Source organism: Ochotona curzoniae, unplaced genomic scaffold (genome assembly GCF_017591425.1).
Source record: "Ochotona curzoniae isolate NIBS_2020 unplaced genomic scaffold, NIBS_Ocur_1.0 contig_3190, whole genome shotgun sequence".
Taxonomy (NCBI): Eukaryota; Metazoa; Chordata; class Mammalia; order Lagomorpha; family Ochotonidae; genus Ochotona; species Ochotona curzoniae.
The window spans coordinates 726,871-742,813 of NW_024465751.1; the positions used below are offsets into that span (position 1 = coordinate 726,871).

The following is a 15,943-nucleotide window of genomic DNA, read 5'->3' on the forward strand; positions in this document are numbered from 1 at the left end:
AAGTCCCACATCACCTGCTCAGCTTCCGCATCTGTAAGATATGTGTGTGTGTGTAGGGGGCAGGTGGGGGGAGGAGGCAGGGACGGTGTCTCTCAGCCTGGGTTTCACACGGCACACAGGGGCCGCCTTGGCTGCGTTCCTGTTTGTCTTTCAGGCAGCTGCACTTCATCTCATGATCCAAGCAGCTGTCTCAACAGCACACGCTGTCTGTCACCGGGGGTTGGCTAGTGATGGCCTGTGCAACAATCTCCTTTGTCCTGGGACAGGGCTGGGGATGACCCAAAACAACACTGGAAGGATGTTAGCTGAACAAGGTCACCTTGCAATGCAGGAGGGTGGACCCTATTTATCCATGCTCTTGTCACCGCTCATGACCACATATCCCTGCGTCCAGCAGGGCACCCCTGCGCCTTTGCCCATGGCTGTCCCCTTCTGCCTGATGCACTGGCCAGTTAGGCGTCCTCAAGTTCCCCAAAGGGCCCCTTCCCGTGGCTTCCCTTAGAAGACCACAGCCCAGGCAGTGTGTCTCACTGTGGCTCTGGAACGCTCCCGTGCTTGGGGCCCTGAGTTATACTCATCTTCCTCAGCTGGGCTGTGGAATGGGGCTGGGAGGAAGACAGATCCAGGGTCACATCTGTGCATTCAATAGACACTCCGCAAACACCCAAGGATGAGCAAGCGAGCCAGCCCCCTTGTATAGCAGATTCCTCCAGAGCAGCTGGAGGGTCATTTCCTCCCATTGAATTGTTAGTTTCCCTGCTCCTTGCAAGCACAAGCTGCTTGTTCTGATTGTGTGCTTGTGGGGTGAGCGTTTAGGGCAGGTGTGACTGTCCCAGGTGCTGGCCTGCAGGGATGCCTGGTTTGCAAGGAGAGGCAGGTGCAGTAACAGGTGGGGCCCAACAAATCAGCATCATGAAAGTGGCTGTGGGAGTCACCTTCATGGGAAGTAAGAGGGCTCCAGAAAGAAAGACAGGAGACCAGCAGGTCAACATCTGTGGGACCAGGATTTGGACAGACTCAGGTTGGCATCCTTGAGGCACAGTGCTCTGTCAGGTGGGCTGTGACTTGTGTGGTTTGAGACAAGGCAGGCGTGTGTGTCATGGACAGAGGCACAGCATGTTCACTTCCCTCTCAACTGTCTGCCTCTCCCACCTACCCATGCCTGCTCGCTGGAATGATGTGATTTCTACTTCTGACACCCCAGGCAAGGAGAGCTGGCAAGGGCTGGCTGGCACATCAGCTGGCCACCTGGAGCTGAGTGCACCGTTAGAAGCAGCAAGCTGAGCATTTCCCACGCTTGTTAACTGGGTGTGCAGCCTGCACGTGGCATGCCCAGGCCTTGAACGGGGGCCAGGCGGAGCGGGCGGAAGGTGGCAGCTCACAGAGGCGGCATGGCGTGGAGCCGTCCCGGGACTGGGTTCCTGCCTGCTGCTGCTCCCCCCGCTTGCTGCTGACTTGGTCCTGGGGCAGTTCCCGTCCCTGGCCTGCTGATCTTTCTCTGCACCCTTCCATGACCACCGGTTAAACAAAAAAAGCCACAGTCCCCTTGCACTTAGCCTCTGGCATGGGCAGACACACCCTGGGCTATCGGAAGGGCGTTTCCTCAGGACAACACCTAACCCTTTCATGCTCTGCTGACCCCTCTAGGACAAGGCTTCTTCTCCCGCCCTTCCTACTCAATGTGTGGTGTGAAGGCTGCATGAGATGAAAGGGCACAGAAGACTCTAGAAGCTGAGCTCTGCAGTCATAGCTTTCCTTTGATCCCACTTGATGGGCAGCAGGAAGAAGTTCATTCCCACAGCAGTTCTGTGTTCCACCTCTGGTGGTCCCACAGCTGAGCTGGGAAGTGGATCTGGATATCAATCTGGGACGCCTATGGAAAGCGTGTGCCTCCTGCCAGGTGCTCTTCCCTGCACGGGCTTCTGCTTGTGGAGGCACGTTCCCCGAGCTGTCCTTCTTGGCGTCATTCGCTTTCCTTTTTCAGAGAGGAAAACAGGCTCCTGGACGGTCCTGCCTGAGCCACATCCTAACGTAGGACCCTTCAGACCCCACACAGGGTCTCCTCTTTCCTTCAGTCTACTTTCTTGGGTCACCAGGCAGCTTGGAACCCACCCAAAGCTCTATTCCTCATTCACTTCCTAAGACTTTATCCTCTCCATAAACAGACCGAGGACCCTCCAAACTGTACCCCAGATGGAAACCCCAACACGTCACCCCCACCCTTGGTGGCTTACGTTGGCAGCAGGGCCTCTCGCCACAGAGAGGCCAAGGTGACTGCAAGGTGGGGACATTTCTTCTCCTGCAGCGTCCCTCCCCAGGCCTGGCGGGCGGCTTGGGCTTCTTCCCAGCACGTGGGCTGGGCTGACCTTCCAGAGGCCACGTGCCAAGAGCACAGACCCAGCGGGAAGTGCTTGTCAATCATCCTCTTGGGCGTGTCTTTGGCATCTGCATGGCCCTCCCTGGGGGCTTTCAAACCAGTATTGTCATCGGAAACTATAAGACTTCTCCCTTGCTCACCGCCACCCTCAGATGGAACCAGGCAACGGGACCCACTGTCCTCTCACTTCCCTCCCCCAGCTGCCTCAAGGCCCAGAAGAAGTGGCAGGGAGCTTGTTTAAAGTCACGGAGCTACTGAGCAAGACAACTAGGGCCAGAGCCCAGCACTGGGTCACCCAAGTGGCCTCTTCCCTTCCCTTCTCCTCGGACGAGGCCACAGGTACTTGGGTGAAGCACTGGACAGGATTCAGTAAGCCAGGTCGCTGGCTCAGACCCCACCCCCAAAGTTGTCTGTCCGCACCATTTCTCCCTCTGCTTTCAGAGACCCCGCAGCCACATGCAAGTCCTGTGGCGACAGTTCACTGAGGCCAGCATCCGTGCTGCCGTACCCGGCGTTGTCATGCAGTGCTGTGTGCGTGAGCACACCCATGTGTCCGCGTGTGTCTTCCTTTTGCTTTCAAGTTTCTGCCTCCCATGTCCATGCCAAATGCGATCCACTCAACCAGCCACCTGGCCACCCACACCAGCTGCCCTTGTGGGTTTTTCCTTTATACTGGACTTTGGAAAGCTTACAAGACTGCCACAACATAAATGTTTCACTACCTGTTGTGCCTGCTGGACTCGCCCTGAAGTCGACCCCTCACCCTGTCTGTCTCTCCTCATCTTCTCCCCCTTCCTACTGCCTACTGGGCCCCAGCTGATCCTGGGAGCTCTCCTGGCTTTTCTTCTTTGCTAGAATACAAGACCTACCCTTCCTTGTTTTGTGGTCTGGTTACTCCTTGTAAATCTAGTCATTTCCCCCTGCTGAACAATTTAGCCCCTCTGATGGATCAAGGCTTAAATGTCAGGAATAAAACTCCTTAAACATGTGCACACCTAGACTACTTCCTTTCAGACAAGTGACTTCCTAACTCCTCAAACCATGTAACTCTGACTCCTCTGTGCCTTCTAAATAACGCAAGCCTCTTAGGAACGCTGTGGTTCCGCTGCCTCCACACCTAAGCCTGTCGGTCAAGTGCATCTCCAGGCACGGGACCCAGTTCCTCAGCTCTAGACAACTCGTGTTTTGCTTTCCCAGGGTTACACTTGTTGGACGCCAAAGAGGAAGATGACCTTCTTTGGGGCCCTCGAGTCCCAGTGTGAGGACTCTTGGCTCTCAGGCTGTAGGTTGGGCCACCAGGCCGTCAAGGTGACACAGTTGGCAGCAAGTGTTCGCCTCGGACCTGGCTCAGCTGTTGTGTCAACAGGACCCGCAGGCAAGTGCTGGCAGCCTTTACTGTGAGTGGCTGGGGGTTTTCGGTACATGATGTTCTGCCTTAGCTCAGGATGGTCGTTATCATGTCTTACTTGCATTTCACCGTAATCAGCAGGGCCCTGAAGCAGCCTGACCCATCCACTGTTTTCCCAGGACCTCCAGCTAATCTGTAACTTACAACACAAATCGTCGAACTCTATTACGTCTGAGGTGCCACCTGCCTCTCTGGTTCTTGGCACAGTTCCTACTCCGAGTAGAAATCTTTGATGTCTTTAAAAAAAAAAAAAAAGGCCCGACGCCATGGCTCAGTGACTAAGTCTTCACCTTGCAATCACCAGGATCCCATATGGGCGCTGCTTTGTGTCCCAGCTGCAACACTTCTAATTTTATTTTTTTAAGATAATATTAATCATGGGATGGAAGATCTTCCTCTCTCTCTCCTCCTCTCTGTATGTCTGACTTTGTAATAAAAACGAATAAATCTTAAAAAAAAAGATTTATTTTCATTTTGATCACAAAGTCAGATATACAGAGATGAAGATCTTCTGTCTGTTATTTCACTCCCCAAGCAGCCACAATGGAGCTGAGCCAATCCGAAGCCAGGAGCCTGGAGCCTCTTCTGGGTCTCCTACACAGGTGCAGGGTCTCAAGGCTTTGGGCCGTCCTCGACTGCTTTCCCAGGCCACAGGCAGGGAGCTGGACTGGAAGTCGGACTGCCGAGGTTAGAATCAGGGCCCATTCATTCTTACTAGGCTGCAGCTCCCACTGTTTTGTGTGAGGGCTGAGTGTGTGCTGGGCAGAATCAGGCTGGACTGCAACACCCGTTGGTTTGTGTGGAAGACAGGGCTGGAAACAGAACTGACTCAGCAATTGCAACCACCAGTTGATTGGGGTGACAGATTGTGCCGGTCCTGTACTGGCAAGTACACGTAGGAATCTGGTCTGGGATCCCCTCAGACAGAGTTTCTTTGGGGATCTCCCCAGCTGAACTGCCGAACACAGACCCCCAACCATGAAGAGAGGTGCAGGTTCCATGGTCTGCCATGGAGTGCAGTTGTCAAAACTGAGCTTCCTCAGAGGCTCAGACGGAGCAGTGGACAGGACCAGCTGCACATGGAGGGTATGGCGGTCCATCGGAACTTGCAGAGGATACCTGGCACCACGACAGAGAACAAGAGGACAGACCAAATCGATCAACTACCCCAGCCATGTTCTGGTAAGTGAAAATGTGGGCAAAGGGAGCCTCTAAGGTGGGCTATGTCAGCCAGTGGATTCTGGGGAGATTTCATCGTGCTTGGAATGGCGAGATTGGCAGCAATTCATAACTATTGAATTATCAAAACCACTTGAGCAGGACCCTTGGAGCATGCCCCACATCGGGGACCTGGGATGGGTGGGAGGCCGGTTGGGAATTCTCCCTTTATCTCCCCTTTTACCCTAGATATAGAAAAAAAAGCAATAATGTGCAAACAATAGTCCTACCCACTTTCCTGTAGCTCTCGACCCTTTGTGTCCTAATCAACTATGTAAAGATTAAAAAAAAAAAAAAAACACAGAACTGGTGCCCATATGGGATCCCAGTGCGTTCAAGGTGAGGACTTTAGCTGCTAGGCTATCATGCCGGGCCCTGCTCCTTGCTTACAGCTGGTAAAGAAGTAGAGGATGGCCCATTTGGGGAGTGAACCAGCAAATGGAAGTTCTTTCTTTCTGTCTCTCCTTCTCTCCATAAACCTGATCTGCTTTTCCAATAACAATAAATGAACCCCTTTTTTAAAAAAAGATTTATTTATTTTTATTACAAAGTCAGATACACAGAGAGGAGGAGAGACAGAGGAAGATCTTCTGTCCAATGATTCACTCCCCAAGTGAGCGCAACAGCTGATGCTATGCTGATCCAAAGCCAGGATCCAGGAACTTCTTCCGGGTCTCCCACACTGGTGCAGGGTCCCACAGCTTTGGGTCGTCCTCAACTGCTTTCCCAGGCCACAAGCAGGGAGCTGGATGGGAAGTGGAGCTGCCGGGATTAGAACTGGCGCCCATATGGGATCCAAGCGCGTTCAAGGCGAGGACTTTAGCCTCTAGGCCATGCCGCCGGGCCCACAATAAATGAATCTTAAATATATATATATTTGACACGCTCCTGATAACCAGCCTGCCTTGCTCAAACTGCAAAAATAGACCATCACATGCAGATGTCCAGAACTGCCAGAGAAACGGAATCCTGTGTTTGCCAAGCTCTACCTGATTATTAAAATAATCTGTTTAAAGCCTTCTTTGAATTGGAACTAGCTTTGTAATTAGTTATGTGCATATATTTTTGTGCATATATTCACTTTTTCTGTTTTTTAAGCAGGCTGGCTACTGCGAACAACGGGCACCCTTGAGACCAGCATTCGGGAGCTGAGGGTATTCCCAGCTGTGCCGTGGGCAGACACATGAAGGGACCGTGCTAGATGGCTTCGGAGGAGACAGGCAGAAAAGATATCATTGCCGTCACAGTTCTAACATGCTTTTCTCCTCTGTTCACTTTTCAGTTTATTTATTTATTTTGCAAATTAGATCCACGGACAGAGGGCGCGAGAGCTTCCTGCCCTTGGTTCACTCTCCAGATGGCAGCAACGGCTAGTGCTAGGCAAGCCCAGGGCCAGAGCCAGGGCTTTCTGCAGGTCTTGCCTCGGACTTGGGCCTCTTCTGCTGCTCTCCCAGGCCATTAACACGGAGCCGGATTAGATCTCCACTGGCTCAAGCCGGCAGCCCTAGGGGATGCTGCTGTCACAGTGTTGCAACGTTGGTGCTCCCCGCTGGGCCACAAGGCAGTCTCCATGCAATGTAACTGACTCTTGTGCAGTGTCAATGGTCCTTCCCCTGCGAATGTTCTAGTCGTGGCGTGCCTTGGTCTCCACTATTTCGAGGCCACCAATAGATATCCTTTTTTCAAAATCTGCTTTCAAGAAATCATACCATGGATTGTGGAATGATATCATTGCGTTCAGGTAAATGCCACGTGTCAGAAAGCAATTAGGCAGAATTATAGGGCCTGGCATGGTAGCCTAGTGGCGAAAGACTCTGCTTGCATGTGCCGGGATCCCATATGGGCACTGGTTCATGTCCTGCCAAGCAGTACAGGATTGCTCACAGCCTTGGGACCCTGCACCTGCGTGGGAGACCCGCAAGAGGCTCCTGGCTTTGGATTGGCTCATCTCTGGCTGTTGCGACTGCCTGGGGAGTGAATCAATGGGCACATTTCCTTCTCTCTGTACATCTGCCTTTCTAACAGATTTACTTATTAGTAAATCTTTAAGAAAAAAGCCATCTTTAAAAAAAATAGAACTGTAAAATTAGGGACACAAAGACGTGCAATCATGCAGATCAGTCACATGACTAGCACAGAGGGGGCCTGGCCAGTGGCTTCACCTGGTTACAGTCACCACAGAGCGCTGTGCTGCTGCCAGCTGAGGAGGGCGCAGGAGGCAGAAAGCCAGGGTGCCCCTCATCCCCCCAGCCACCCCTAGCCTTTCGTATTCTGGGCCCACTGGGCTTTAGACACATCTCTAACTGTTCCGTTGGCAAACATCATTTTGATCTCAACATCCAGGATAAGTCAGTGCACGCACTCAATACGGCACACGGCCATGCGGCTGTCCAGGACAGCAACCAGGCACAAAACCAATGTGAGCATCCCAGAGCAAGTCTAGTTCCCACACAGGAATCCCTTCCCGGGAAAATCGTGGTTACTGTAACTATTATGGCCATAAGAGAAAAAGCTCGACTGTGCAGTTCATTGCCAAGCGAGACGCTTATGGGCCCGTCTCCCGCACGCCCAGCTCGGTAAGTACACTGGCTGTTTGGGAGGTGGGCAGCAGGGCACACCCCAGAAGGCAATGTGGAAACACGGGAGGAGCTGGGCTGGAGAGGGGGCGCCACAGCTGGCCCTCGACTGGGCTGGTCACTGAAAGCCACCTTTCCTCCCTCTCCTGGGAAAGTGACAACCGCTGTAAAGATGAAACCAAGGAGCTCAGCACACACATTGAAGAGACCAGGCGACTTTGGGGTCTTCTAAGGACACCTTGGCTCCAAGCGCTGACTTCAGGTGCAAGGCAGCTAGCACAGAGGGGTCCTGGCCAGTGGCTTCACCTGGTTACAGTCACCACAGAGCGCTGTGCTGCTGCCAGCTGAGGAGGGCGCAGGAGGCAGAAAGCCGGGGTGCCCCTCATCCCCCCAGCCACCCCTAGCCTTTCGTATTCTGGGCCCACTGGCACGGCTTGGAAGGAGGCAGGCTCTGCAAGGCCCTGGCGGGGTAAGACGCAGGGCATATGGCCCCGAGCCCGGGGCTGCCCTGGGAAGGCACAGGCAGGGCTCGGGGCTGTGAGAACCCCCGCAGGATGAGCACAACCCGGGCTATTCCAGGAAAGCCCTTGGAACATGCACACGCCAGCATTTCAGGGGAATAATAAAAATAAACCCAAGTCGCTTGGGGCACGCTTGCCCTTATTTTTGTTTGGTGCCACGTCTGCACCTTAGCTGTAGCATTCGCAGTTCACCAATTTCAAAACAGTGTAAGTTGTATGTGCTTGAGTAGTATAAATGAAAATGTTTTCCTGCGCTGTTAAATAGGACTGAAGTGTAAGAAACAGGTTCGTGTATTCGGTACGCAGCAGTCGGGCCCGGTACCCGGGGCCAGCAGGAGCTACGCACGGAGCCCACGGGGACTCCGAGGCTCGGGGACACGGCCGCCCAGCGCCCCCGGACAGGCCCGCAGAGGGTGGCCGGGAGCCGGGGCTCCAGCCCGGGCAAGGTGCGCTCCGAGCCGGGGGGCTACGCGCGAGCGCACGCGCCGAGAAGGCCTCGGAGGGAGACCCGGGCTGCCGCCACCCGGGTGCACGGACCCAGCCCACAAGGAAGAAAAGCTGACGCCGCCGCACGCGAGCCCGGCCCGAGAGCCGCACGCCCGCACCCCGGCACCAGCGGGAGACCCGCCCTCCGGGAGCAGCCCGCAGCGCGCATGCGCCGCCGCCGGCGTGGCCCGGACGCGCTGGGGGCGGTGACCCGCGCAGGCGGACGTCCGCGACGTCGACGTCAGCGCCCCGCGGGGAGGAGGGCGAAGACTGCATCCGCCATGTTGGATGCCGCAGATTCGCCATAAGCTCGCCGGCTCTTTTCCGAAAAAAATAAAAATAGACAGCGAAGCGCCGGGGGGGCGCCTCGCCTTCGCGGTCGGCGCGGGACGGGGCCCCGAAGAGCCCGAGGCTTTTTTTTTCCCCCGCGGTGGGGGCGTTGCCATGGAGACGCGGGAGGCAGGTGAGCGGGCTGGGGGCTGGGGCGCGCGGCGGGTGGGGGTGGGGCGCGCGGGAAGCCGGCTCGAGCGCGCGGGCGCGGCGCGGCGGAGGGATCCGCGGGCGGCCTCTCGCGGGCGGCCGGGCCTCACCGTATTCCGCCGCGTGGCGCGCGCGCGTGCGCAGGGGGCGTTTCCAGGGCAACGGGCGGCGCCGGCGCGCAGGCTCCTCAGCAGGCGGGAGGTTCGAATCCCGGCTCGGCCGGCGAGCGTCTAGGATGGGGTGGGGGACGTGGTTGGGGCTCCTCCCTTGCCTGGCCTCGTGTTCCCTCTCTGTGAAATGGGTAACTCCCTTGTTTACGACAGCCGCGTTCCCGGCCAAGGTGTTTGGAGGGCTCACTGGAGGGCTCGGCTGTCCAGCTGCTGTGCCCCTTCCTCCCCGGGTATCCCGGGACCCTTGACACGTGACTGACACTCGTCCTCGGGTCTCCCACCTGGGCTCAGGGAACCTTGGGTTCCTCCGCTGCCCTGCCTGGGTCCGTTAGCAGAGAGCGGGACCTGGAGCAGCCTGCACACGAACCAGCACCAGTATGGGATGCATGGCTGCAGGCGGAGGCCTGACCAGTATGCCATAAAACAGGGCTGAGGCCCTAAAAACCAGCTTCCTCCTGCCCGGGATAACACCCAGGCTCCCGTGTGTGCCTGGCTCGACCCTCCTGCCCTCGGTGGTGCCTGGCCCGGCCCTCCTGCCCTCGGTGGTGCCTGGCCCGGCTGGTCACTGCTCAGTGGGCTCACCAGTCCCTGCCGCAGCCCAGATGACCTGACTTCCCTGTCCACTCTTGCCCTCGGAGTCTGCCAAGTCCTGTGCAGAAGGTTCCAGAAGCAGTGCCCCGTGCGGAGGCTGGTGGCAGGTGCTGGGAGCCTCCCCCGGCGCCTTTGCTGTCGTTCAGAGCGAGGCGCCCGGTGAGGCCGGAGGGAAGGACACTGGCCGTCTGCCTCCCGCCCTCCGCCCGCCGCACCGCTGTCCAGGCGTGCGGGAGGATGGCGGGCAGGGGCCGCACCAGGCCACCCACAGCTTCTCGGCGCATTGCCGCGTGCGCCTTGCTGTGGGATGGTCACGGACTGAACTGTCCCCTGTCCCCCTGTGGGATGTACTCCACAGTCTGGAAGACTCGCGGGAAGCGGAGTGAAATGCTACATAATAAAAACTTTTATAAAGACTTTGTTCTCCGGCCTCCAGGTGCTCACCACAGGCTGCCTTAGGAAGACGGCCTTGGCCTTGGCCGTGGCTCTCGTAATGGGGGAGACGGAGTTGAGGGGGAACTTTCTCACCTCCAGTTGGGCCAATGAAGGCACTTGTGCGGGTAGTGCCGGCGGCTCTTCAGTGGTCTCTTGAGCTGAGGGTCCTGGAGCTGCGCCCTCGGAAGGTCCAGGCAGTGTCTTGGTGGGACTGACTGATGGGAGCACCCCCAGCCCTGGGCATCCCCCAAAGCTGCCGCCAGGGCCCAGCTGCTTTGCGCTGAGCGCACACTCCGCCCCACGGCAGCTGCTCCCTGAAGGTGCCTGCCCTCCAGCCTGGCGCAGCCGCACCTGGCTGCTCCTGCCGCATCTCCCTTCTGATGTCCTGCGGGTGTCTGCAGCGACTCTCGGCCCGACTCGTGAGAGCTGGCCCTGTGGAGGTGCTGGCCGGGCTGGCTTCGCTCGTGCTGGGACCTGTTGGGCTTCAGTCAGGGCACAGATAGTGGACTCTGTCCTTTCAAGTTCATGTGGGTGCTTCGCCGTCTCCGACTTCATCTTTAACCTCATCTAATTTTTTGTTTGTTTTAAAGTTTTATTGTTATTTTTTTAAGATTTGTTTTATTTTTATTGAAAAGGTGGATATACAGAGAGGAGGAGAGACAGGGAGGAAGATCTTCAGTCCTTTGATTCACTTCCCAAGTGACCACAATGTCCAGGGCTGCACCAACCTGAAGCCAGGAGCCCAGAGCCTCTTAAGGATCTCAAAAGTGGGTGCAGGGTCCGAAGGCTCTGGGAGGTTGGCCCTGGTCAGGGTGGGAACAGAGGCCTGTGGTGACACTGGCCTTGAGTTGTCCTTGGCCCCCTGGCACTGGGGAAGCTGTGTCCAGAGTGGCCCAGGGCAGTGGATTTTTGCCTGGAGCCTGGTGGTTGGAGTTCCTCCCCAGTCGTGCACGGGCCCCTTTGCCGCCATCATTGATGGGATGCATTGCCCTCCCTGGTCTGGCCCCGTGTCCCTGGGAGTGCTCTCAACCACTCTCCCACCTGCTCTGGCCCATCTCTTGACTGGATGGTGTGTCTGTCTTCAGAACCCACCTGGTGAATTCCTTTGTCCTTAAACTGTCTATGGAGAGACCCAGCTGGTGGCTGGCATTACATGACGGAGGGTCTGTTGCTCAGTTTATGGTGCGAGTTGAATGATGTTGGCCCAGTTTCCTGGCACAGGACAGCTCTAAAAGGTCCGAGAGCAGTCAGGTGATCACCAGGCGGTTTTGGTGGGTGTGGCTTGCTGGCTCAGACCACACCCACAGGCTTGCTGATTGGTCGGTGGGTAGCTGCTTTCGGTCACATGCTGGCCCTGGACCAGTCAAGACATCCCTGGGTTGGGCTGGGTGCAGGTGATTTTCTAGAGAAGGGCGCCTAGGTGTGGCCTGCTCAGACTGGTGGGTTTGGCAGGATCCCCTAGGGAAGGTGCTGGAGGTCTAAGGGTGCAGAAGCAGGTGGCTGGGATGCTGCTCAAGGAGAGGGTCTCCCTTTGCAGGTTGGGAAGCGAAGGAGACCTTGCTTGGGCTTACAACTTGGTAGTTCTGGTGGGGCTGCGCCCGCTTATTTCTCTTTTGTTATTTCAAAGCAGCATGCCCTCCTACCCAAGTTTGCATTTAGCTCCTCTGTCGCTGGTTTTGGCTGCCCCTGCAGGTGTCAGGTCCAGGGGCAGCTCTGTTCTTTGTCACCTGCTTGCCACCTGTGTCGCTTTTCTCCCTGCCCTCCCCTCCGGGCCAAGATGAATAATCCTTGGAAGGGCCTTGCTGAGCTGGGCTGTGCCATGCTTTAAGGGATGATGAGATGGAAAGATGAATTGCCCCCTTGGAGTATCCCCGTGTGTGCTTGTACCCATCGTGGTTGCAACCTGAGGGTCATGGCATCCCCCATGAAGGTGAATAGTGATTATGTGTTAGTTAAAGAAAGAGGAGACAGGAAGTGCGGGGTCCAGGAACCAGGCAGACCCATTGGGGAGAGTGACTCTGAGAGAGCCCGGGGGCTTGGCTGAGACCCTGCAGAAGGAGGGGCCGCAGGCAGCCTGAATGTTAGCCTGAAGGAAGGCGTTGCTGTGCCAGACGCTGTGTGGCACATTGTGGAAAGGAACACGAATGCCCTTGTGTGGCCTTGTGGTGCCCAGGCCTGCCAGCTGGGGCTGCTCCTGGAGTGGAAGCCTGTGGCCGGCCAGGCCCATCCTTTTCTCTGGGTGCCCACGTCCCCCCGATCCTGCCTGCCCAGGGAGCTGCCCAAGTGCCACGTCCCCCCGATCCTGCCTGCCCAGGGGGCTGCTTGGGTGCCCATGTCCCCCCGATCCTGCCTGCCCAGTGGGCTGCCCTCAGTCCTGCCTGCCCAGGGAGCTGCCCTCATTCCTGCCTGCCCAGGGAGCTGCCGGGACGCCTGCAGGTTTGTCACTGGGCAGAGCTGATTTTTTCCCTTTAAGGTTGCTGTTGGTGTGCTGGTCCTCCTTTTATCCAGGGACTTTATTCTTTTTTTTTTTTTTTTAAAGATTTATTTTCATTACAAAGTCAGATATACAGAGAGGAGGAGAGACAGAGAGGAAGATCTTCTATCTGATGATTCACTCCCCAATTGACCACAATGGCCGGTGCTGTGTCGATCCGAGCCAGGAGCCAGGAACTTCTTTCTGGTCTCCCACGTGGGTGCAGGGTCCCAAGGCTTTGGGCTGCCCTGGACTGCTTTCCCAGGCTACAAGCAGGGAGTTGGTTGGGAAGTGGAGCTGCTGCGATTAGAACCGACGCGCATATGGGATCCTGGCGCACCCAGGGTGAGGACTTTAGCCACGAGGCTGTGCTGCTGGGCCCCAGGGACTTCCTTCTTACAAGGGTGCGCTGGAAGCTCCGTGTAGGAAGGGCGTGGGAAGAGACTGCCGGATTTGCAAGAACTTTTTGTGCTGCCCTCATACATTTTCTTCAGAATGGAAATTTCTCTGTAGACCTTGTTCTCTAGCTTTTATTGTTTGTAAAACTTGAGCGATGCTGGGAGTGTGTCAGTGGGCTTTGTGCTCCTGGGGGGCAATATTGCTGCACCTTGTGTGGTGAGCGCTCAGCACTGGGGGTCCCAGGGCTGCATGAGGGCCCCTGGCTGTCCCGTCAGCGTGCACAGTAGCAGCGGAGCAGAGAGAGACTGGGGCCCACAGGTCTCCCCAGGAGCTCAACAGGCTTCCACCAGATCCCAGTAGTCCCAACTTCCATCAGCTCGCAGGACCACCGTCCAGGGACCAAGTCTGTAGCCCTGGGTCTTTGGGGACACTTCATAGCCATCCCACGGTGATGGGAAGGCACCCTAGGGAGTCAGACAAAGGGAGACTCCATGTGTCTTTGTTCTTAATTGTAAACTCAGGCGCTTCTCTTTGCCACTCTGCTGTCTCCCAGGAAAGCATCTCCTGTGGCAGAAACCTTTTGTCCTCCGAGCCACTCCTTGGTTTGAGGATAAGAGGTGTGTGGGGTGCAGGAGTTTGGGGCGGAGGGGGGGACACCGTGGAGCATTTTCCCAGGAAGGGGAGGTCCAGCCGTGGGAACCAGCGAGGAGCAAGCTGGGAGGCGGTGAGCTGGTGAGGCAGCCACTGACAGAAGGTTCTGGGCTGAGGCCTCTGTGACACGTTGAGACATCGGATGGCACATTCTAGGCCCGCAGAATTTGCTCTTTGCATGTTTTGCTTGGACATAACTTCATGCTTAGAAGAAACCGGGAGATCGTAGCCCCACGTGGCCTCCCCGTGTCAGTGTGCTGCTGTGTTGCTCTGTCTCCCCGTTTCTGATTGGCTTTCTGAATTATTGGGGACAGTGTCAGACTGAATGCCCCTTTTCCTTCAGTGTTCATTTCCTCCAGGTGGAAACATTGTTACATAAAAGAGAAAGTGCAATCCGTGAAAAACTACTGCTCAGTTTCTCCAATATTCTTGAGAGAGATTGAGATCCTCTATCCATTGGTTCGCTCTGCAGATGGCCACGGTGACTGGGGTGGGCCTGGCCGCAGCTTCCGTGGGGTTTGCCACGTGGCTCTTCAGGCCGCCCTGCACTGCCTTTCCAGGCACCGTAACAGAGAGGTGGATTGGAAGCAGCCATGACTAGAACTGGGACTCTGAGGCAGGACGCTGCCGTCCCAGGCACCGGCTTCACGTATTCACCGCAGCACTGGCCCAGGGGTGGGTTAGCTCATCACCAGCCCCCAGCGTCCCGTAGGAGGGCCTGCTCCTGGCTGCTCCCCTGGTGCTTCCCTCCCCGAGGCTGGATCCAGAGGCTGCGTTTTGGGGTGGGAGAGACAGGAATGACGGACTCCCTGGGCAGGGCTGGAGGCGCAGGGCTGGAGGCACAGGGCTTGGCTTCGCCACAGTGCTGGTGGAGCTAAGGAGAGGTTACTGCTTGTCCCTTTGGTCACTGAACGTCCCCCCGTGACTCTGTTTAGAGACCACATGTGTGTCCTGCTGCTGCCCGCTCTGGCTTCCTGTGCCACAGGATCACACCCAGGGATGCTCTTGCTGGAGTCACGTTGCGGCAGCCACTCAGTGAGGGTTGCCAGGCACGCTGTGTCGCCTGCCCTTCCTGGGTGACCCCCTCCAGCTGCACTGGGGACCACTAGGGGATCTGTATGGGCCAGGTGTAGCCCGTTGCGTTCTGGTGACATCTGCGCTGTGAAAGAGTGGCTGGAGGCAAGGCAGGTCGTGGGTGTGGTCACCTTTGGCCTTTCTGTGTGAGCAAGAACTTGTCTTCTGCCTTGTTTATGTCACTGTGGGTGCTAACCCATCTCCTTAGCTCCACCAGCACTGTGGCGAAGCCAGGCCCTGGGCCTCCAGCCCTGCCCAGGGAGTCCGGCATTTAGTATAGTCTGACTGCATGACTGAATCGGATGCTGCCCCTTACCTGTCCGGCTGCAGCCCCTGGTGGTACCCCGCTTCCTGGGTGGGATCGTGTGGGCTGCAGTCAGCTCCTCCCCGGGGTACCCTGGTCATTTTCTGTGGAGGATGGCATTGAGAAGTGTGACCTGGAACTTGGGGTGCTCACTGTCACTGGCTTCTCAATGCTAGCTATTTCAGTGGACACGGCTTGTACACACGTCACATATGTGTGTCTCCGGCTGGTCATGCCCACACATGAAACACACATGTAATCTCAATTCAGGCTTACACACAGGCATCTGTAACTGATTCTGTTGGGGCCAGTGCTGTGGCATGGCCAGTCCAACCGCCATCTATGATACCAGCATCCCGTAAGGATATTGGTTCAAATCCTGGCTACTCCATTGGTGGCCCAGCTTCCTGGGGATGGCTTAGGAGAAAAGTGGAGGATGGCTCAAGTCCTTGGTACCTTGCATACACATGAGAGACCTGGCAGAAGCTCTGGGCTCCTGGTTTGGCCTGGCACAGCTTCTGCCATTGCAGTCATTTGGGGTATGAACCAGCAGGTAGAAGTTCTCTGTCTCTCTCTGTGATTCTGCCTTTCAGATAAATACATAAATCTTAAAAATAAGACCTGTTGTGTTTATGTAGACTTCTCCCTGGTTTCCTGCTCTAAGACCCCAGGGCTCGTTCCGGCTTTCCGCTGCCTGTCTGATCGAGGGAAGGCCGGCTCCCAGGGTCCACTGTGGGTGGACCCGCTGTGTCTGTAGGTTCTCCGTCCTCACATGAAGAC

General features: G+C 56.5%; 1 protein-coding gene across 1 annotated transcript in view; it reads left to right on the plus strand.

The window, feature by feature from the left end:
• The first annotated feature begins 8,962 nt into the window (after positions 1-8,962).
• ZFAT (zinc finger and AT-hook domain containing) overlaps positions 8,963-15,943 on the plus strand; it is a 158,815-nt gene continuing 151,834 nt past the window's right edge. Inside the window, exon 1 of the mRNA XM_040979247.1 lies at positions 8,963-9,049. Within this exon, the coding sequence (XP_040835181.1) occupies positions 9,031-9,049 (19 nt within the window). The 5' untranslated portion in view covers positions 8,963-9,030. The remainder of the gene's footprint in view (positions 9,050-15,943) is intronic.